This window comes from Dunckerocampus dactyliophorus, chromosome 2 (genome assembly GCF_027744805.1).
Source record: "Dunckerocampus dactyliophorus isolate RoL2022-P2 chromosome 2, RoL_Ddac_1.1, whole genome shotgun sequence".
NCBI classification, from domain to species: domain Eukaryota; kingdom Metazoa; phylum Chordata; class Actinopteri; order Syngnathiformes; family Syngnathidae; genus Dunckerocampus; species Dunckerocampus dactyliophorus.
This window is the reverse complement of record NC_072820.1, coordinates 40,149,710-40,171,556: the sequence shown is the minus strand read 5'-3', so window position 1 is coordinate 40,171,556 and position 21,847 is coordinate 40,149,710. Positions and strand designations below refer to the sequence as shown.

The 21,847-nt window shown below is 40.5% G+C and overlaps 1 protein-coding gene across 1 annotated transcript; it reads left to right on the top strand.

Moving 5' to 3' along the window:
- Nucleotides 1–204: 204 nt before the first annotated feature.
- ubtd1b (ubiquitin domain containing 1b) lies at nt 205–19,967 on the top strand. Its single transcript, XM_054768614.1, has 4 exons — nt 205–849; nt 12,426–12,653; nt 12,737–12,894; nt 16,506–19,967. The coding sequence occupies exons 1-4, from the start codon at nt 768–770 to the stop codon at nt 16,761–16,763; spliced, it is 726 nt and encodes a 241-aa protein (XP_054624589.1). The 5' UTR covers nt 205–767; the 3' UTR covers nt 16,764–19,967.
- Nucleotides 19,968–21,847: the final 1,880 nt, after the last annotated feature.

Here is a 21,847-nt window from a genome sequence, read left to right as displayed (position 1 = left end):
CAGTAAAGTTGTTCTTTCTCATTAAATGTATTTATTTGAATGATTAATTTAAAATGAATAAAGTCTTTTATACATTAACTATATATACATTTAGTATGGCATCCCACATACTATCGTTCATTCATAATTATATTTACTTCCGATTTAAGTGAACTCAACACCTGCTTGTACTCGAATGCGCAGGCGCGAAAAAGTTCAGTGGAGTAGAGTGGAGGAGAGCTACTCCGTCATTAACCTTTGGCAGGGAGAGGAGCAATATTTGAGGATTTAAATGGGGAATTAAGAGAGGAACCCGTTTTAGGGTATCGTAAGAGACCACAGTCTTCGTCACCACACTTAAAAAACTGGGTTTGTTTGGATAATACCACTAGTGCTCCGAGGTTTTGAGCTTCTTGACGCGGAAGCTAACTGGCTAACCTGATTAGCTTGGAAAAGTGCTTGGTCGACTAGTCAACATTACAACTAGGCTGACTTTACCAAGCAGCCAAAGAGCAACAGCTCTGTCAAAGATGTCCTGAGACTAAAGAAAACGATTTGCTAGGCGAGCCGTCAAACTCTTTGAACCATAGTTACTGTGGTCCACGAGTTTTGACGCTTGCTTGATAGCGTTTTAACACAACACTTGATCCAGGTGACACGCAGCCGTTCATGACCTGTCGCTTGCAAAATTGTACCCGCCGCCCATCCTCCTCCTTGGGCTAGAGTCTACGATGGGCCCCCTGCTGAGCTAGTAGGACGCGTGAAAGCACACTAAATCCCCACTAACCATGGGAGGATGTGTGGGAAGATACTGGGAAAGATGGGACAACACACAGAGAAGAGGCTCCACTAGGAACGGTGGTCGGGGAGGTAAGGAGTGACGTGCGCACACACTAATAACAAATGCCATTTAACTTTAAATGGGATTATTCATCTCAGGTGACGACTTGTCATTGGTTTGCATCAAGTTACTCAATCGGTTCACTTTTGGTGTTTGGTACACGCCAAGGGGTGTGCCATAAGTAGTAATTTGACACATGCAAAGGCCAATTTGATATATTTTGTGCATTAAGTTACAGCAGTGGTGTCCAAACTGCGGCCTGCGGACAAAACAACAACAAAAATGGAAAACTGCAGTAATTTTACAAGAATAAAGTCAAAATATTAGGAGAAACAGGTTTCAATATAACGAGGGAAAAAAGTCGTAATTTCACACGTGACGTTTTAGTAGCATAAAGTTAAAATACTAAAGAAAAAATACTTTTTTAAAAAGTTGAAAAATGGGAAACAAAACAAAAAATTTAAAAATCTGCAGTCATTTTACAAGAATAAAGTCAAAATAAGTTGAAATATGAAAGAAAAAATATGAGAAGCAAAACAAAAGTTGGAATTTTGGGGAAATTAGGTTGCAGAAAAGGTCAAATTTTAATAGAATAAAATGATTACGAGAAGAACATTTACAAGAAGGAAGTTTAAATAGTTTGGGGGGGGGGTACAGCAGAAATGGAATTAACAGCTGTAATTTTCAGAGAATAGTCTAAATATTAAGAGAAAAAGTTGTATTCTATCAAGAAAAAAGATCACAATTGTACGACAATAATGTTGTTGTAATATGAGGAAAAAATGTCATTGTAGTAGCACGGAGTTGACATATTCAACAAAAAATACTTGGCTTTAATTAGACTTTTAGCCTGAATTGAACTCCGGAAATCAAACAACGTTATATAATAACGCATTATATTAAAATGGAGGTGTATGAAGTTCTTTTTGCACAATTTATGGAAATGTTAAGTCAAGTTGTGTAATCTGTTTGGTTCAGTGGCCACCATGATTTTTTTGTTGTTGTAATTTTAAGGCTGGGTCAGACTCGTCATTGTCTTGTACTGCTTTAAAAAAAAACAAAAAAAAAACTTCTAATGGTCTTTTGGCCCTTCCTCGTGGGAGAAACCCCGGAAGGACAGTTGGAGTATTTTCTTGATAGAACAGGACTGAAAGACTCCAAATAGTTCACAAAGTGGCAAACCTATGGCAAGGTCACTCAAATTACATTTGCACGCACAAAAAAAAAAAAAGACATGTCAATTAATTAAAGTGATGGCTTCTCCCGCAAGTTGATGAATGATGGCTGCTATAAATTGGCCTGGCTAGCGAGGCTCTTCGCAGGGTGGCGAGAGCGAGGGGGAAGCATCGGCGCTCATGCCACCAACAGCGCAGTGCTTGTGGAAGCTTGAATCCAGAACATTAAGTCAAATTTTAAATCGTCATTTATTTAGAAATGTTGGTGTGCATCTAGATTATTTTTAATGATTTTTTGGTTGGAAAAATCAGCAATAATTTAACATGGATAAAATAAAATATTCAGAGGAAAAAGTTGTAATCAAACGAGAAAAAGTAATAATTTTATGAGATTAATGTTGTAATACTACTACTAATAATATCACTTTAGTAGCATGAAGTTGAAATTTTAAAGAAAAAAGTTGTAATATTAGGAGAAACAAAATAACAAATTTTAATATTTGGAAGATTTGGTTGTGGTAAACATGTCACAAGAATAAAGTAAAATAGTATGGGAGTAAAGTCATAAGTATAAGAATAAAATTTATAAGAAGAAAGTTCAGACTCAATATCCTCATCCTCCCCCAAAAGGGCTCTGTTCCGTGTCTCCATTGCTGAGGCAGCCAATAAGAGCTGCGGCCGCAAGGTGGTCGCCGCCAGTCATGGCAGCAAGCCCCGAACCCGATGGTGGACACCAGAGGTTAGGGCTGATGGCTTGCGGGACTCCTGAAGCAGCTGATGGGTACCGCAGGCCAAGCGGCACGCGGCTTCGGTTATGGTCGAGGCAAAAACTCGGGTGTGGGAGGAGTTCGGCGAGGCCATCGAACACGACTTTAGGTTGGCCTCGAAGAGGTTCTGGCAAACCGTCCGGCGCCTCCGAACGGGGAAGCAGTGCCCGGTCCACACTGTTTACAGTGGGGACGGGGGCCTGCTGACCTTGACTGAGGATATAGTCGGACGGTGGAAATAATACTTTGAGGCCCTTCTCAATCACACTGACAAACCTTCCATAGAAGAAGCAGAGTCTGAGGACAGTTCCATCACCGTGGCTGAGGTATCTGGGGTAGTCAAAACGCTCCCCAGTGGCAAAGCTCTGGGAGTGGACGAGTTTCGCCTTGAATTCCTCAAGGCTCTGGATGTTGAGGGACTGTCTTGGCTGACACGTCTCTTCAACATTGCGTGGAAGTCGGGAACAGTACCTCTGGATTGGCAGACTGGGCTGGTGGGCCCCCCTTTCAAGGAGGGTGACCGTTCCAGCTATAGGGGGATCACACTCCTCAGTCTCCCTGGGAAAGTCTAGTCCAGGGTGCTGGAGACAAGGGTACGGCCGTTAATCAAACCTCGGCTACAGGAGGTGCAATGTGGTTTTCGTCCTGGTTGCGGAACACTGGACCAGCTCTACACCCTTGCAAGGGTACTGGAGTGTCCTTTGGAGTTTGCCCAACCGGTCTACATGTGCTTTGTGGACTTGGAAAAGCCATTCGGCCGTGTCCCTCACGGTGTCCTGTGGGGGGTGCTCCGGGAGCATGGGATTGGTGGCGCGCTACTATGTGCCATTCAGTCCTTGTACAATCGGAGCAGGAGCCTGGTTCGCATGGCCAGCAGTAAGTCAAGCCTGTTTCTGGTGAACGTTGGCCTCCACCAAGGCTGCCCTTTGTCACCGATTCTGTTCATAATTTTCATGGACAGAATTTTTAGGCGCAGCCAAGGTGTCGAGGGAGTCCAGTTCGGGGGCCTTAGGATCTCGTCTCTGTTATTTGCAGAAGATGTGGCCCTGATGGCCTCATCGGGCTGTGACCTGCAGCGTTTACTGGGACGGTTTGCATCTGAGTGTGAAGCTTCTGGGATGATACTCAGCACCTCCAAATCTGAGGCCATGGTTGTCAGTCGGAAAAGGGTGGATTGCTCCCTCCGGGTTGGGAATGAGGTCCTGTCCCAGGCGGAGGAGTTCAAGTATCTCAGAGTCTTGTTCACGAGTGAGGGAACGTTGGAGCGTGAGGTCGATAGGCGGATCGGCGTAGCATCTGCAGTAATGCGGTCGCTGTACCGGATCGTCGTGTTGAAGAGAGAGCTGAGCCGGAAGACAAAGCTCTCAATTTACCGATCGATCTATGTTCCCACCCTCACCTATGGTCATGAGCTTTGGGTTGTGACCGAAAAAACGAGATCGGGGATACAAGCGGCTGAAATGAGTTTCCTTCGTAGGGTAGCTGGACTCACCCTAAGAGGTAGGGTGAGGAGCTCGGTCATCCCAGAGGAGCTCAGAGTAGAGCCGCTGCTCCTTCACATCGAGAGCAGCCAGTTGAGGTGGCTCGGGGATCTAGTCCGGACGCCGCCCTGGTGAGGTGTTCTGGGCATGCCCAGCCAGGAGAAGGCACCGGGGCAGACACAGGACACGCTGGAGGGATTATGTCTCACAGCTGGCCTGGGAACGCCTTGGTGTCCTCCCGGTGGAGCTGGAGGAGGTGGCCGGGGACCGGGAAGTCTGGGCTTCCCTACTGAGACTGCTGCCCCGCGACCTGGACCCGGATAAGCAGAGGGAAAATTGAATGGAATGGAAAGAAGAAAGTTGAAATACCGTATTTTCACGACTATAAGGCGCACTTAAAAGTCTTAAATTTTGTCCAAAATGGGCGGGGCGCCTTATAATGCGAAGCGCCTTATGTGTGCGCCGAGTTCCAAAATTTTGGACCGGCAGGTGTTCACGTGTGACTTTCATGAGCGCTCCTCTTGATTGACTGGCAGCATTGCCTGCCGGAACGCTGCTTATATAGAGCAAAGGCGGACGTGATTGAGGACAGCAAAGAAAATGCGGACGTAATAGAGGACAGGAGGGGGAAGGGTGGGGCGTGAAAGAGGACGCTAAAGACACGCCCCCAGTAGGTAGTATATAGTGCCCGTATGTGCACTGTGCAAAACAACATTGGTTTGGCGAAGAACAAACGAAAATGGCACCTGCAAAGAGACATGCTTATGAAGCACAATTTAAACTGAAAGCTATCAGTTACGCCGAGGAACACGGAAATAGAGCAGCTGCGAGAGAATTCAAGGTGAACGAATCCATGGTTCGCAAATGGAGGAAGCAGGAAAATGAGCTTCGCCAAGTGAAGAAGACGACGCTAAGTTTCCGCGGAAACAAGGCGAGGTGGCCGGAGTTGGAAGACCAGCTGGAGCAATGGATCCACGTTCAAAGAGCAGCTGGGAGAAGCGTGTCTACAGTCACCATTCGACTGAGGGCAGCAAAGCTTGCCGAAGAAATGAAAATAGAGCATTTTCAAGGAGGTCCGTCTTGGTGCTTTCGTTTCATGAAACGGCGCCATCTATCCATCCGGACAAGGACTACCGTGGCACAGCAACTGCCGGTGGATTATAAGGAAAAGGTGGCCAACTTCCGCTCCTTTTGCTGTAAAAAGATTGCCGACAAAAAAATCCAGCCCAACCACATCACCAATATGGACGAGGTGCCGCTCACGTTTGACATCCCGGTGAACCACACTGTTGAGAGGAAGGGAACCAACACGGTAGCTATACGCACAACGGGGCACGAGAAGTCGGCGTTCACGGTTGTGCTTGGTTGCCATGGTGATGGTCAGAAACTTCCACCCATGGTTATTTTTAAAAGGAAGACGCTGCCGAAGGAAAAGTTTCCAGAGGGAGTTGTCGTGAAGGCTAATCAGAAGGGCTGGATGGACGAGGAGAAAATGAAAGAGTGGCTGAGTGACGTGTACATAAAGAGACCGGGTGTTTTTTCCCACACGTCACCGTCCTTATTGATTTGTGACTCCATGCGCGCCCACCTAACAGCCGCTGTGAAAAGGCATGTGCACCATATGAACGCTGAGCTTGCCATCATTCCGGGAGGCTTGACAAAGGAGCTGCAACCGCTGGACATCGGCGTCAACAGGGATTTTAAAGTCAAGTTGCGAGCGGCATGGGAGCGTTGGATGACAGAAGGCGAGCATAGCTTCACAAAGACTGGGAGACAGCGCCGTGCGAGTTACGCCACAATTTGTGAATGGATTGTGGATGCATGGGCTAACGTGTCTGCTTGCACTGTCGTTCGAGCTTTCGTGAAAGCTGGCATTCTTTCAGAGGAGCCGCACGGGAACGAGACAGACTCTGATAATGACGAGAGGGAGCCTGGTGTGTTCGATGAAGAACTTGCTCAGTTGTTCATTTCGGACACAGAAGATGAGGACTTTGATGGCTTTGTCGATGACGCTTGATAAAATGTGAGCACTGTTACATAATATATTTTCAATAAAGTACCATCGCACTCAGTTTTGCTCCTGCTGCCTTTTTTCTAAACATACAATAGCATGCATGCTAGCGTATTGTAGCATCGCTGGGAGCACTTCCTGTTCCCCAGCGTGCTTTGCGGTAGTGTTTTGGTGCGTCGCTGGGAGCACTTCCTGTTCCCCAGCGTGCTTTGCGGTAGTGTTTTGGTGCGTCGCTGGGAGCACTTCCTGTTCCCCACCGTGCTTTGCGGTAGTGTTTTGGTGCAAATGCTCTTAAGGTTACATATTTAGACTACATGTACCAAATAGTTGTTAGTTATTGTTCTGCAAAAATAAAGGTAATGTCTTGACTGTGTTTGCGTTGCTGTGTGATGTTTTTTAGCTGTGTACCATGACTTAGACTGTTGTGTTGAGTGATGACCATCCTGATTTCAAGTGGGTTAGTCAAGTCTGTATGTGTTAACGTGCATACCTGCGCCCAATAGTACGGTGCGCCTTGTGTATGTGTAAAATCTAAAAATAGCACCTCCAACTCAGACTGCGCCTTTTAGTACGGTGTGCTTTGTGGTCGTGAAAATACGGTAGTTGGAAAAAAAAAAAAAACAGCAGAAATGGAAAACATTTTACAAGAATAAAATCAAAATATTATGAGAAAAAAGTCATATTCCAACAAGAAAAAAAGTTGCAATTTTCTAAGAATGAACTTGTAATATTATAAGGAAAAATAATGTTATTTTTAATAATATTAAAGAAAAAATACATTATTTTTTTTTTAAGTCATAATATTCTGACTAACAAAGAAGACAAATTAAATTTGTAATTTCTGGAAAATTTGGTTGGAAAAGAAGTTATAATAAGGCAATAAAGTGAAAATATTATGGGAATAACGTCATAATATTACAAATTACAATATTTACAAAGATTATTTTTAGAAGAAAGTTGAAATATTTTATAAATTAAATAAACAGCACAAATGGGGGGAAAAAGAGCAAAGTTGATTCTAATAGGCTATTTCACTGAAATCACAAAGCTGAGATGCAGTTTTTTCGTGTAATACACCTACAACACCTGAACCATTTTTTATTCACTATGTCTATGCATTGCATGCATTGTCAATGACTATGCATTCTTTACTTGTGTACATACTTGTGTATCTTTCTTGCTGCTGTAACAGATGAATTTCCCTGCTGTGGGATTAATAAAGTACTACTACTACTACTACTACTACTACTAATATATTTGACTTCTTACAAAATATCAAGGTGGCCCTTGCATCCTTTCATTTTTCACAACGTGGCCCTCACTGGAAAGAGTTTGCACACCCTTGCCTTCACCAGTTTTGAATATTCAAGTGCAGTTATTGCCAGGGGTTAAAACCAGTTCCCCCTGTGAGTGTGATTGTGAACGCCGACTCCACCAATGGACCAAAACATCAGATATGATGTCACTAAATGTGAGCGTGACCAGGCGATTGATAGCAACACCCAACAGAAAACTGAGTGGAAATCAGCCAAAAATAAGAAGTGTTGCTCATAACAGTTGGCTAAGGTCATAAGAAAAAACATGTCCTTGCAGCACATCTCGAGGAACCCCTTTTGACTTTGTTTGGATGCTTTGTTTGGGTAACAGAGACCGTGTAAGAACACCAAGACCTATTTTGAGTAAGACCAATATACCTTGTATTACAATAGGCTTGGTAAAAGTGAGCGTCTCTTTATCAGTAGTTGCAGAAGCCTGAACTGTTATGTTGACAAGATAAGCAACGTTGGTAAGGAAACTAGTCTGTATCTATTGCCTCTGAAATGTGCAATGTGTTGCTACTGTCTATTCACTCTGATATAGAATGGAACCTCTAAGGCAGGGTCTCAAACTTGCGACCCGCAGGCCATTTGCGGACCACCAAATCGTATCTTGCGGCCCGTGTCTCCATCGCCAAGTGCTTGCTCATGTGGGGTTTCAGTTGGTCCTCTGAATGTGACCTCCATGTTCCATGAGATAACTGTTGTTGTGATTTGGCGCTATATGATTGATTGATTGATATCATTTGAGTATTCTTAAGTGCTTATTTGGTATACAAGTGTAAAAATAAGTTAATTGTCATTAATGATGAGGGGAAAATGCATGCTTGGCATTTGATGTACAATGAATGCGGAACAGTTTGGGGGCAGGAAGGTTTTCATACTTAGCAGTGTGCATTCTGCTCGTCTTGTTTTCAAGAGAGTTTTATTATGTGTCATATGCACAGTAAAACAGGCAGTTATACTATGTAATGAAATTCTTATTCTGTTCATTCTCCCAAGAAAAGAAAGAAAACACAAGAAAGAATAAGAACATAAGAAACATTAATACCAATAAATTAAGCAACAACAACAGAAGAGACATTAATACAAATAAATAATACAAATAAATAAATAAATAAAAGTGCTATGATTGTGCGCGTGTGTTGCGTGCGGCATGTGTGAGTGCTTCGTTGAGAAGTCTGATGGCCTGTGGGTAAAAGCTGTTCGCCAGCCTTGTGGTCCTGGACTTGTTATTGTTATTGTTGACTTACCGTAATTTCAGGTGTACCTTGTGTAAGCCGCACATATCCACGTTATAAAGTGGCATATTGTGACGCACACGAGTCCGTGAGGACAGTCATGTCCAAGCTGTTGTGTGGCTGCATTCCTTAACTGCGCGGTGGCATATTATTATATATTATTACACTATTGTCATGCCCCGGTGGTGTAATGGTTACACACTGCTCCCTTTCATGCAGACAGCACAGCTTTGATTCCTGGCCAGGGCCTCAACACTCAGCCATAGGAGAAGTCCAGGATAAATTGGGGGGTTGCATCAGGAAGGGCAACCTGAGTACGAACAGCCAGGAAAGAGCTGTGTCTACCGTGTTCGGCGCTACGCTGTTTTATGTCACAATAACCTCCACTTACAGTTCTGTGGTCATTATCACACTTTTTGTCTTTGCCATCACGGGTATCCTTCTGTACTTACATCACAAAGCAGGCAAAGCAGTATCCAAAGTACAAAAATACATACAATACAACCAACAATAAAGCCTAATATTTGAGGAAATCTCCACTCACAGTGACAGGTTTTCACCGCTGCGCCGTGCGGGGATTGGAACACCAATATAAATGAAATCTTCAAGATTAAACACTCTTAATCCACAAAATAATCATCAAACTTACTTATTTGTTCATATGATGCACAAAGAGCAAAGAACAACTTCATGCTCTGCCTCTTTTCTGCTTCTACGCCATTCTCCTTGCACTGTGAGGCGTTCAGGCGCACTCATAATTGTGAATGTTAAGCGCTAATTGTTTTGAATTTTTCTTCTCTTACCCCCAATTACAATTTGTGTACCCCTGGGGGTACACATACCCCACTTTGGGAACTTTGGCTTTAGATCAGGGGTGCCCATTACATCGATTGCGAGCTATCGGTCGATTGCGAAGGTATTGTGGGTGTACTGCATAAATGTAATTTTGTCATTTTGACATCAGTCAGCTGACATTAAGCTCCCCTTCTTGATTCGCTGTTGCCTTGACTTCGGCATTGGCATTGTCTTTTGCATAATCATTTTCGTTTCATGTACAGTCATGGAAAAAATTATGAGACCATCCTTGTTTCTTCAGTTTCATGTTCATTTTAATGCCTGATACAACGATACAACTACAACAGGTACCTTTTGTTTGGACAAATATAACAATGACAACAAAAATAGCTCATAACAGTTAAATATTTTGGCAGTGCAATGCTAAAGCTATTCAAGTAAGAACTTAAGTGATTTTGGTTATCAGGAAAACCATGGGAGTTGCTTGATATCAGCTCTTAAATTCAACTCTTATGAGCTATATTTGTTATCATTATTATATTTGTCCAAACAAATGTACCTTTAGCTGTACCAGGCATTAAAATGGACCAAAAACTGAAGAAACAAGGGTGGTCTAATATTTTTTTCCATGACTGTATATCTGCAATGTTTGATAGCAAATGCTAACTGGGCGTAATATTGTACATGAACTGTGTCTAATGAACGTTACACAGGTATTATGACTGACATATTACTGGTACTAAGGTTATGTATACAACTATTGAGGATTTATTTGTAATTATCTTTGCCTTATTGAATTGAATTGTTATTTATTGAATGATATCAACTGCTTTGATTACCTCTAAACTTTAAAACTGTGAATGTGAAACTAATCTTTAGTATTGGGTATAGTAGTAACACTAGTATTATATACAATTGTTTGAGCAAAGTTAAATCAGTAGTGCAAGATAAGCAAACAAAAGCAAAAATTACTAATGGCTCTTATTCAAATCGTGGATTTTTCACCCCAAAGCCCTCCTGTGTGCAAGAATTTATTTCCTGAGTTTGTAAACAATGTAACAATATCTAAATAGATAGAATATATTTGAACAACACAACAAAAAACACACAAATTACGTGAACTGAAAATTAGCAATCTCATCATGTTCATATCTATCTGATACTGATACAACTCTGGTATCGATAATATAGATATTTTAGATCAATCTGGCCACGTCTAATTAAAACACTATTTTGTCCTAATTATTTGCATGTATGTCACTGGAGTCCAGTGTCTCATGGTATATTATACAGTAATGGAAAAAATGATTAGACCACCCTTGTTTCTTCAGTTTTTGGTCCATTTTAATGCCTGGTACAACTAAAGGTACATTTGTTTGGACAAATATAATAATGATAACAAATATAGCTCATAAGAGTTGAATTGAAGAGCTGATATCTAGCAACTTCCATGGTTTTCTTGATAATAACCAAAATCACTTAGGTTCTTACATGAATAGCTTTAGCATTGTACTGCAAAAAAATGCAACTCTTATGATCTATTTTTTGTTGTCATTGTTATGTGTCCAAACAAAAGTACCTTTAGTTGTATCAGGCATTAAAATGAACAAGAAACTGAAGAAACAAAGGTGGTGTAATCATTTTTTTCCATGACTGTATATGAAGAATGGTCATTGAGTGCTTGTGAGGAAGCTCTGTCCACTAATCCTACACCGTGACACCATGTCCCCATCCCTGAGCCGCTTGCACGATAAATAATTAGTTTGAAAGAAAGGTGACCTCTTGGATGCCACTTTTTTTTTTTTTTTTTTTTTTTTTACTCCTCATTTTCCATTGCTCCGCATCTCCGTCACTAGCCACCTGATTATTTTTATGCACTGTGATGATAAGCCAATGTGGCTGTGGCACATTTCCATAAGGAAAGAATGGCAAATGAGATGGCTGTTATTTGTTGGTTTCCAAAAATGTGTGTCCGTGCAAGCGTGTGCCATAGTCTCTCTACTTAGATAAGTACTATGTGTTAATATTTAATGATGGGAAACAGTAAAGTTACAAAGATAACATGTGCTTGTGTGCACACGGCACACTCTGAATAATGTCCTGAATTGTTTAAGTTGTGCAGCATTGTTCTCTTGTCTGGTGTTGTCATGTGTGTCACAGTTGACAAAACAAACGCTGATGTATATTTAGAGAACATCCTATTAGGAAATAACCTTTACATGCATGTCACATTATTTGTTATTTAGGGTTAGGGCTATTTCCTTTGCAGTTCGCTTGCTTGTAGCTGTTCTTATCTGAAATTATCATTTTGTACCAAAACTAATGCATTGCAATCTTATCAGAATGTTATAACCTAACCACGTTGAAATTAGAGTACAGTGTTCCCTTGTTTATCGCGGGGGTTTGATTCCCAAAATAGCCCGTGATAAATTACGTTGACAGGACGTAATGAGCAGCTAAAGAAAGATTATAAGCTTTGCAGATAAATTTACAGTCAGGGTTGAATCATTTTGACTGCAACTGTAGCGTCAAATAGTGCTAATTTGTTGCTAAATTATTGACTAATCACAGGCAGCATATTTTCAAAATTACTTAATTCATTCTATATATTTAAATGTATTTATTTATGATTACACTGTATTATACTCTAGTATGACATTTTTTAATATCATATACTAGTGAAACACCAGCACAGGAAATTGAAAAAAAAAGGCAAGCAGACTTTATATATTTTGTTTTTTATATTTTATTTATTTATGTTTTTATTTGATTTATTTTGTATTTTTTTCTTGTTGTTTTGTTGTTTTTAATGTTGATAGGACGTAATGAGCCGCTAAAGAAAGATCGACCCAAATGGAAGAGTGACTATCCGATGACAGAGGGCCAGCTGCGGAGCAAGCGGGATGAGTTTTGGGACACCGCGCCCGCTTTTGAGGGCCGCAAGGAGATCTGGGACGCCTTGAAAGCCGCCGCTGTTGCTCTGGAGTGTAACGATCACGAGCTGGCCCAAGCAATAGTAGATGGTGCCAGTATCACCCTGCCACATGGTGAGCACCACAGAGCATAATGCACAACTCACTTAAGACCTGTAAGTGCAGTTCAAACAATCTGATAATGGTCATTTTTCCAGGTACTCTGACGGAGTGTTACGACGAACTTGGCAATCGCTACCAGCTGCCCGTCTATTGCCTTGCTCCGCCTGTCAACCTCATCTCAGAGCGCAGCGACGAGGACAACAGCGACAGTCCCCAGCTTCATGCATCACCCAAGAAAGAATTTCAGCTGAAGGTACAGAAGTACATTTCTAAATGACAGACAACAGCAATGTATTCTTTTTGCTTTAATTGAAGTTATTACCTCCACTAAGGAGAGACTGGCTGCATGTAGTGTCCTGCCCTGCAAGGGCTGCACCTCTGCCTGCATTTTTTTTTGTGTTTATTGTGGCACATAAGAACATTCATTCAGCATGACAGCTGACACGACTGTTGAAAGAACTGCACAGAAACTTGTTCAGACTTTACTTCACAAGTGTCATTTTAAAAGTAAATAAAACTAAATGCCTTTTTTTTATGAGTATCAGTATGACATCCACTGAGACAGCCTAAATTTTAAAGTGACTTCCATTTTTCACTGTTTTTATTACACTATTATGCAAAATTAACCTTTTTATTATTTTGTTACAGTCACGGTTAGGGGGTGGTAGGGGTGTCACAAGATCTTGCGAGATTAAAATGTGACAAGATTTCTCAATCTCGCGATCATAAAGCAATAAATGAATCACACGATAAATAAAAATGAACACGATAATTTTGCTCCATACATTGCAGGAATATATGGCAGGAAAGCATTGGTTCAACACCTAGATGCTTCATAGAGCAACAGCGCTCCATAGAACAATGGAATGATACCTCTTGTCAGTCATACAGTCGCTTTGTCTGTGTGGGGGGAGGCGGGGCCTCGAGCATACAGGTAACGCACACACAGTGCAGCAAGGGAGCCTCATGAGGAACAATGCAAGGTAATGTACTATAAATTAGGAGGGAAAAAGATGATTGCAAAGCCAAATGCCACAGCCTCTGTATGGGAATATTAATGAGCAAAATGAGCCCATTGGAATTGTTAAAATCTCATCTCGTTATCATAGACCCAGTCTCGTGCATTGCCTCGTCTCGTGGGTTGCGTGTCTCTTGACACCCCTAGCAATAGTTTAATCATGTTAGCTGTTTACTAGCGATGAATATAACAGGAGACGGCGCGAAGGATTTTGATTGACAGCGGTCTACAGCCAGTCAGAACACAGAACACAATGGGTGTTTTTCCCTTAGCCAATAAGGTAGCAGAACAGTGAGCAGGTTCTTCCTTAGCCAATAAAGAAGCGGAACACAATGCGCGTTCATAAGCTGTAAAAAAAAAAAAAAACATGTAAAATTTCACTGAAGAAATCCACGAAATAGCAAGGCCATGAAATGTGAACCGCAATGTAGCTAGGGAACGTTGTAACTAATGTTTTTGTGGCAAAATATATTGTTTGTTATTGAGGGATAAAAATATTTAAACCTAAAAAAATAAGATTTTTCCTGTCTTGAAAAAGAGCGGTTGCCTTAAATTCAGGGAGGTCTTGTTATATTTTTAAACTGTACTAACTTTCAATAGATGGATAACTTCAAGAAATTAGTGATGATTGTATGACTGACAAAAGGGCTCACTTTGTTCATGCTGTTGTTCTATGGAGCAAACTTGCCAAGGTGCTGAAACCAATGCACAGAGTGAACTACGACTGGCCGATATATCAATTTCTTTTAAGCATAATATCAAAAACAAACACATCTTTCATATCGATATAGACTGGACTTGCAACAGCGGTTGCTCCTGAGACGTCCACCCCACACCAAAGCAGTCACAAGTCGTCCGTGCAGCCGTCAGCTGCCGCTGCACACAGCATAGTGGAGATCCACGCATCCCCACCGAGGTGGATCATGCCCCGTTTTACAGAGCGGGATCTAAAACGTAAATGTTTTTTTAATCTTCATTTAATCACTACGCATTACACTCAAGCCTCATTCGAACTCGGTCGCTTAGCTGTCAGTGTGTCAGAATGTGTGATGGAAGAAAGTTTTGTGATCAATAAACAAGTGGTCGTAGCTATAAGATAAAAGGTGGAGGCTGGAGGGGAGTCTGGATGTAATTATTATACTGTCAAGACTTTCAGAGGCGCTACCCAAGATAAAATATAAAAATTATTTTATTTTGATGATGTAATGGCCAATTTTAAATGCACAAACTAAAAATCCAGTTTTATTTGCAGTTCTAAACATAATCAAGGTTTTTTTACTCACTTTTTTGTCTCTCCTACAAGGTTCTGCTTTCTGAAAAAAATCTAATACTGTTCAAAGTAAAGTATTTTTGAGTTGTTGCTGACATTTCAAAAATGTCCTCTTAAACGGGACACTTTCATATTTTGTTCTTTTGTATTAGCTGAGGATTTGAGCCTAGGTTAGCATAAAGGTTTGATACAAAGAAGATTGGAGATTATATTTTATACTTTTCCTATATTTATTTCAAAAAGAGAATAGCGTCTATTTTGCTATACGATTTTTTTACTTTTATTTTAATGAAACAACTTTGCACGCATATACTCTGATTTTGTCTAAACTCACTTTATGGAAAAAATATCGGGATATACAGTATATCATATTTAGATATTTAACATAAATATATCTGGATATGAGTTTTGGTTCCTAGAGTGAACCCTCTTCCTGCCTGTTTGGAGGCAAGAGACAAGGAAAACAAACACGCATTTATTGTGTCATTAATTAATTTATTATTGTCCCAGGCCTCCTGCCCATGATACTTTTTTTTTTTTTTTTTTTTTTTTTTTACAAGATATGTTTTCACGTTTTAACCTTGTGAGATCTTGTGACCCCTAAATAATAGTCATCAAGTCATTGCGTCATCACATTATTTCTTATTTGTCTGCACAGAGCAGGGAGGTACCACTTTGAAAGCGAAAGTAAACAGGTTTTGAAACTTGACACCAGATTCCTACTGGTTGAAAAACATCTTGCCACCAATCGGTCAAAGCATTAGAGGCCGTTTGGTTGCAGAGGGAGAGAGGGGAAAGGTAGTTGGGCAAGGTTGGATACATTGTTGTGACTGCCTGAGGCCTCGTTTGGTTTGGAAGATACAGTAAATAATAATTATTTCTTTTTTCTTTGCTGTTTTCAAAATTTGTACATGAGTTTTTGAATTATAGGTTTTACAGTATATTGTCATTCATTACACATGTTAGACATGTATACGGTTGGGTGATTTTAGGTCCAATGTGTCCACTGTTTCAAAATGAAAACATAACTTTTCAGGTTCAGGTGGACAAACACAGCTCATTAGCATTAAAGCTAATGAGCTTTAATGAAATACACATGAAATGTGTATTTCCTGTAGGGCTAAAAAGAACTGTCTACCTTCCAGGGTAAAGGCTAGATTTTGGGTAACACACTTCCAGTACACTATTGTGCAACTTCTGAGACTTGGAAAATAGTACAAATGGGACATTTTAAGTCATAAGTCATTTCAGTCACAAAAATGACTCAAAATGCTGTGTGGCATTTGTGCCATTGCATATGCATTTTCACCTCAAAGTATGCTGGTGCCACTTAAAGCTTGTGAGCCCAATCATTTTGTTAACGGTATTAGCGTATCATTACATAATTCGCAAGCTAACTTAATTGAAGTTAAATTGTCCGTGTGTCTCAGATCAATGCTCATAGTTCTTTGTTCTTCCTTGAGTTGTTGAGCAGACCACAGCAAGCAAACACAGCATGCTGCCGTGCCGTTGTCATGAAGTTTCAGATGGGCGTGGCACTCTCCATAACTCATTTACCACTCCCCGTTTGCTGCAGGTTCGCCTCTCCTCAGGTAAAGACCTTCGCCTCAGCACCAGCATGACGGACACTATCGGTCAGCTGAAGAAGCAGTTGCAGGCCCAGGAGGACATAGACGCCACCCACCAGCGCTGGTTCTTCTCAGGCAAACTTCTCACAGACAAGACGCGGCTTCAAGACACAAAGATCCAGAAGGACTTTGTCATACAAGTTATTGTCAACCCTCAGGGTCTCCCCAAGACTGCTCCTGCCAGCGGCACCCCTGCATCGGAATAGCTGGGGTCAGAGAGGATGCGGAAGCTGACTGTGGCGGTAACAAGCTACGTTAGGGGAGACATTTTATTCTAAAATGGATTCAAGCCACCACACTACACATGCATTTGCCCTTTTATCAGAACAGAACTAAAGCTCACTTGGTGCCAATGGAAAACACAAGGAAGTGTTTTTGTGGACATCTACGTATTGACACCACAATCCTTTTCCTTAGCAAGGGAACGGCGCAATCTCTTGAACATTTTCTTTCACTATTGTGGAAATAATGTTCATGGCGCTTTTTTTTTTTTTTTTTTTTTTGCACATTTGAAGATTTTTCCTTGTAGTAGTGGTGTGCTTCTACAGGACAACTCAATAAGGGTTCAGAAAGATGCTAGGGTAACCCTGTCTCTTAGATCAGTCTAAGCTATGCTGCCTTTGTGGTGATTTCTTGTTAGGAAATCATTGTGTGCTTGTATGCGTATGTGTGGACAGGAATCTATAACCCTCACATTATTGCATATCTTATTCAGGAACGACAGTAGTTTATAAAGGAAATTAAGAATTCCTATCCAAATACAGTGTTACCGGCTGTAACGTCAGCTGCTGATGCTACCAAGGGTCATTTTAGTTGTTTTTCTCTCAACCAGTCCAGTAATGAATCCCTTTACTGATGGTGATCTCCAGTCTGGCTGGGTTGAAAGTGTTTCTTGTCCTTAACTGGTACAAAGAAGCCTTATGGGAATGTTTTATGTAAGCTTTGGATCCAACTAGGGATGGGCATTTGACTGCATTTCTTGGATTGGTTATGGTAATCGTCCATTTTATTCTTAATGGGATGGGAGAATCACTGATTGTTCTGAACTCCTGTTTCAGTCTCAGGTGGAGTGGCAAAAGCATGGCTATAGCGCAACTTCCGCTAGCTCAGGGGTCGGCAACCTTTACCATCAAAAGAACCATTTTGCCTCCTTCCAGGAAAAAAAAAAAAAAAAAAAGTCGGGTGCCACAAAACATTACACAGCTTATAAACGCATAATTGTAATCTTTTTAACATATTACCTGTTACAACCACAAAATTCAGCAAGGCCTACTCTGAAATGATTTAAACACTTAACTCTGTAGGTTTTAATGAGTGGTTGCCATATTTGTGTAAAATTAAAACAAAATGTAGCCAACTTTACGTAAAAAAAAAAAAAGTCCATCAGAGCTCACATATCTTTACATGAGTGCTGTTTGCTCAATACGTTTATGCCTGCGCTGAATTGTCATCAGTAACCATTCTATTGGTCCTGTCTTTGCATTTTCTGAATATTTTCGGAATAATTTCATGTTAATTTCCTGTTTATTTTTCAATTCGGAGAATAGATGCGCTGATATTTTTATGAACGATGCTTTCATGTATTCTCCCATCTGTGAATGGCTTCCCATCTCATGTGCAGCCCAGTGTTGCCAACTTTCTCACTAAATCTGGCGACTTTCCAAGCCCCCTTGGTGACTTATTTCCTCAAAAGCGACTAGCGACAAATGTTAAGACTTTTCCTCGTCGTTGGGAGATTTTTCTGGTATTTGGAGACATGAAAGTGAGAGCATGTATTGTTGTGAGCGGTGAGTGCAGTCAGCAGCGTTCTAAAACATATTGACATGCTCTCGTTTATTCGTTGTTTTATTTTACTGTGCAGTAACTTGCTTCAGACTCAACTCAAAACTCCCTCGCCTTTTTTCCCTCTCCCACGCAGTGAGACTTGCTGCATACCCTAGCCTGCCTCCCGCTCCCTTGCTCATCCAATCAGCAGTCAGAATGCATTCTAGATGCATTCACGGACATGCGGTGAGTCAGATATTTCACAATCTTTTCGAAAATGCACATTTCCCCTTCTTCGGTGTTAAAAAAAGTCACTGCGCTCAGCGAGGAAGGAGGCTGAAGAGCCGCATGTGTCTCCGGAGCCGCGGGTTGCCGACCCCTGCCCTAGCTGATGCTCTTCTTGACAGTGGTTCTCAACTGGTTTGGCTGTGGGACCCATCAGCACCCCTCAACGACAAGCGGCGACCCAAAATTGCAGAAATGTTTCAACACAAACGTGTCCAATATCTTATATTTAAAGGGACCGTTTGCAACACATTGTCAGTTGCAGAGATGCTGTCTCCCTCTTTATGGCGCGCTCTTCTCTGGCAGATATCTGCAGCTGTGTGTTGGACGGACGGCACATTACACCTCGAATAGCACAGACAAGAACGCAAGGTGCATTCACGGACATTGGGTCATTAGATTATTTTTTTTTGTTTATTTTATATTGCGCCCAGGCAAAGACCCGCGACCCACTGAAAACGGCTCCGAGACCCACTTTTGGGTCCCGACCCACCATTTGAGACTCCCCACACTCAAGTTGAGTATGAAACAGCGCCTCTGGTGGTTGCAGCAAAGTAGTGCACTCCATTGTACCTCAACTCAAGCACAGTTATGCTGCAATTTACCGTCAAGCTGTCATCAGGCTGAAAATGTGTTAAATGTATACATGAAATCAGAATAGGGACCTCAGACAAATGAAATGATTTAGTTGTACTTCCTGTTTGCAGATGACGGGACGGTGGTATGCGTTCTGAAAGTGACAGGTCTGCAAGGCAACACCGTTTGTAAACACTTCTCCCTGTTAGCAAAAAAAAAAAAAAAGAAAAAGAAATGAAGAGCTTTATTGCTATTAAATAGCTTTCAGGTCATATTCTTCAAGCTGGAAAAAAAAAACCCTGTAGCGCCACACTTCAGTCAGTCAGTGCAATGCAAGTGCTACGGTCACTTTTGTACTACGCATGCAACATCATGAAGTATCCACCACTTACATGTTTTAAATAGCACAATCATGGCCACGCCTCACCTCATCATGACTTTCTATTCCATTTTTGTCCTATTCAGCCTTGCAGCTTGTCTGCAGTGTTTCTTATTCTGTTAACTTGAATATGCATTTTCTCTGTATGTGCAATACACTTTAGACATAGGCCTTCTATTTTGTGTTTTTTGTTCCTGACTGTGGATTTGATAGAACACCAGCTCGTGTTAATGTGATATATCCTAACTGCGGGAACAACCCTTCTATATTTTAATCACCCTGCCTGTGGCAACACTTTCACATTTGACACTTTGTAAGGTATTCCGAGTTGTCACCCAGGCCTCTTATCCTGGGTGTTTGTCTTTTACAAATTAAATATCAGAATTATGAACAATGTATATGGAATCTTTTTCTCCCCTCAGAGTTTTTTTTTTTTGTACAGTAATGCTTCATAATATATCAAAAAATGGACCTACCTAATAATATAATAAGATTTTTAATACTCATGTCTTGTGCAAAAATTGCATTGGCACTTTGATTTGGATTAAATATTAGAAGAAACCTAATCTCAAGATGATAAAATGACAAAATAATCTTAAAAATGTACTTTTTGCCTAACTATCCTTTTTAAATAGCAGCAAGTTATCATCTTGATTTGGACTTTCACCAAAAATAAACCTAATCTTAGTATGATGACGTGACAAAATAATATTAAGTAATAGTTTTTGGTTGTTTTTTTTTACCTAAATATAATTTTAAAGTTATCAACTTCATTTGGACTAAATTTGACCAAAAATAATTGTAATCTCAGTATTATAATGTGTCCAATTCAGATTAAAAAAAAAACAAACTATACCTTTGAAGCTAATTTTAAATACTGGTAATTTATGACAATTTATCTGCAAAAATTGTATTTTATCCCTTTTGTGCCAACCTAATTCGGATTTAGTTTCACCAAAAATAATCCAAATCTCAGTATGGTAGCATGAAAAAATATCTAAAAATTGAAATATTTTAAAAATATATACTTTTTACTTAACACAGTAATATTTTAAATACTGGTCATTTATGACATGTTATCAGGGGAAAAAAGGATTTGAATCATTTTATTGCAACATTGATTGGACTAAAATTTTACCAAAAATAAACCTAATCTCAGTATGATACTGAGACAGAATTATATGTTAACAAATGTCCTTTTTTACCTAACATTTAAAATACTGGTAATCTAAAATCACATTTTATTCCTTTTTGCTACCTTGATTTGGATTCAAATTCATCAAAAATAATCCAAAGATCAGTATGATAGCATGAAAAAATAGAATTTATAAACGACTTTTAAAAATGATTTTTAATCCAATATTTAAAATACTGGTAGTTTATGCCACGTTGAAGAAAAAAGTCATTTTTTGCAACCTTAATATGGACAAAATGTCACCAAAAATAAACCTAATCTCATGATCATGAGACAAAATGATATGACAAATGACGTTTTACGTAATATCATGTAAAATACTGGTGACTAATGAGTTAAATTATCTGATAAAGTTGCATTTTATTCCTTGTTTTTAAATGAAAACAAACCTAATCTCAGTATGATAACAGGACATTATATTATTATTATTAAACTTTTTACCTAATATTATTTTAAATACTGGTATTTTTATTACAAGCTACGGTATGTGCACAATTTTGATCTTAACCCCTTTTTTTTGCCTTGGTTTACACTAAATGTTCCCACCTGATCGCAGTGTTACGTGACGAATGATGCGTGTGCTGTAATCTGCCACAAGAGGGCGCCCCTCGTTTACGCAATAAACTCAAGTGGCTCTCATTGAAAGAACACATAACTCCTTTTTATATTTGAATGAATGTGCTCATTTTATACATGTAGAAGTTTTAAAAAGTGTGACCAAGCACTCCATCATGACATATTATTCTGATACTCCCTCGAGATGGGGAACTTTTAGATTAAAGCAGTGCACCACAAACTTGAACCACCCCTCCCCCTCTGCCTCTTCCCGGCTGGGCAAATACAGTCATTCAGTGGAGGGTCTGTGGAGGATTGTGGTACACCATGCTGGGGGAAAAAGCCCCTATTGACAGTGGAATTTCACTGGCCACTCTTGCCAGTCTCAGCTCATTCTAAACTGTTAAGCTGACAGGCCCCAACATGACCCTATACCACCATAGCTAAGACCTCAGAGGTTTGTCCGCATGAGTGCTTGGACTGTGGACGTCATGTGACTGAGCAGATTAGCAGCGTAGAGAGTGGCCGACAGCAGC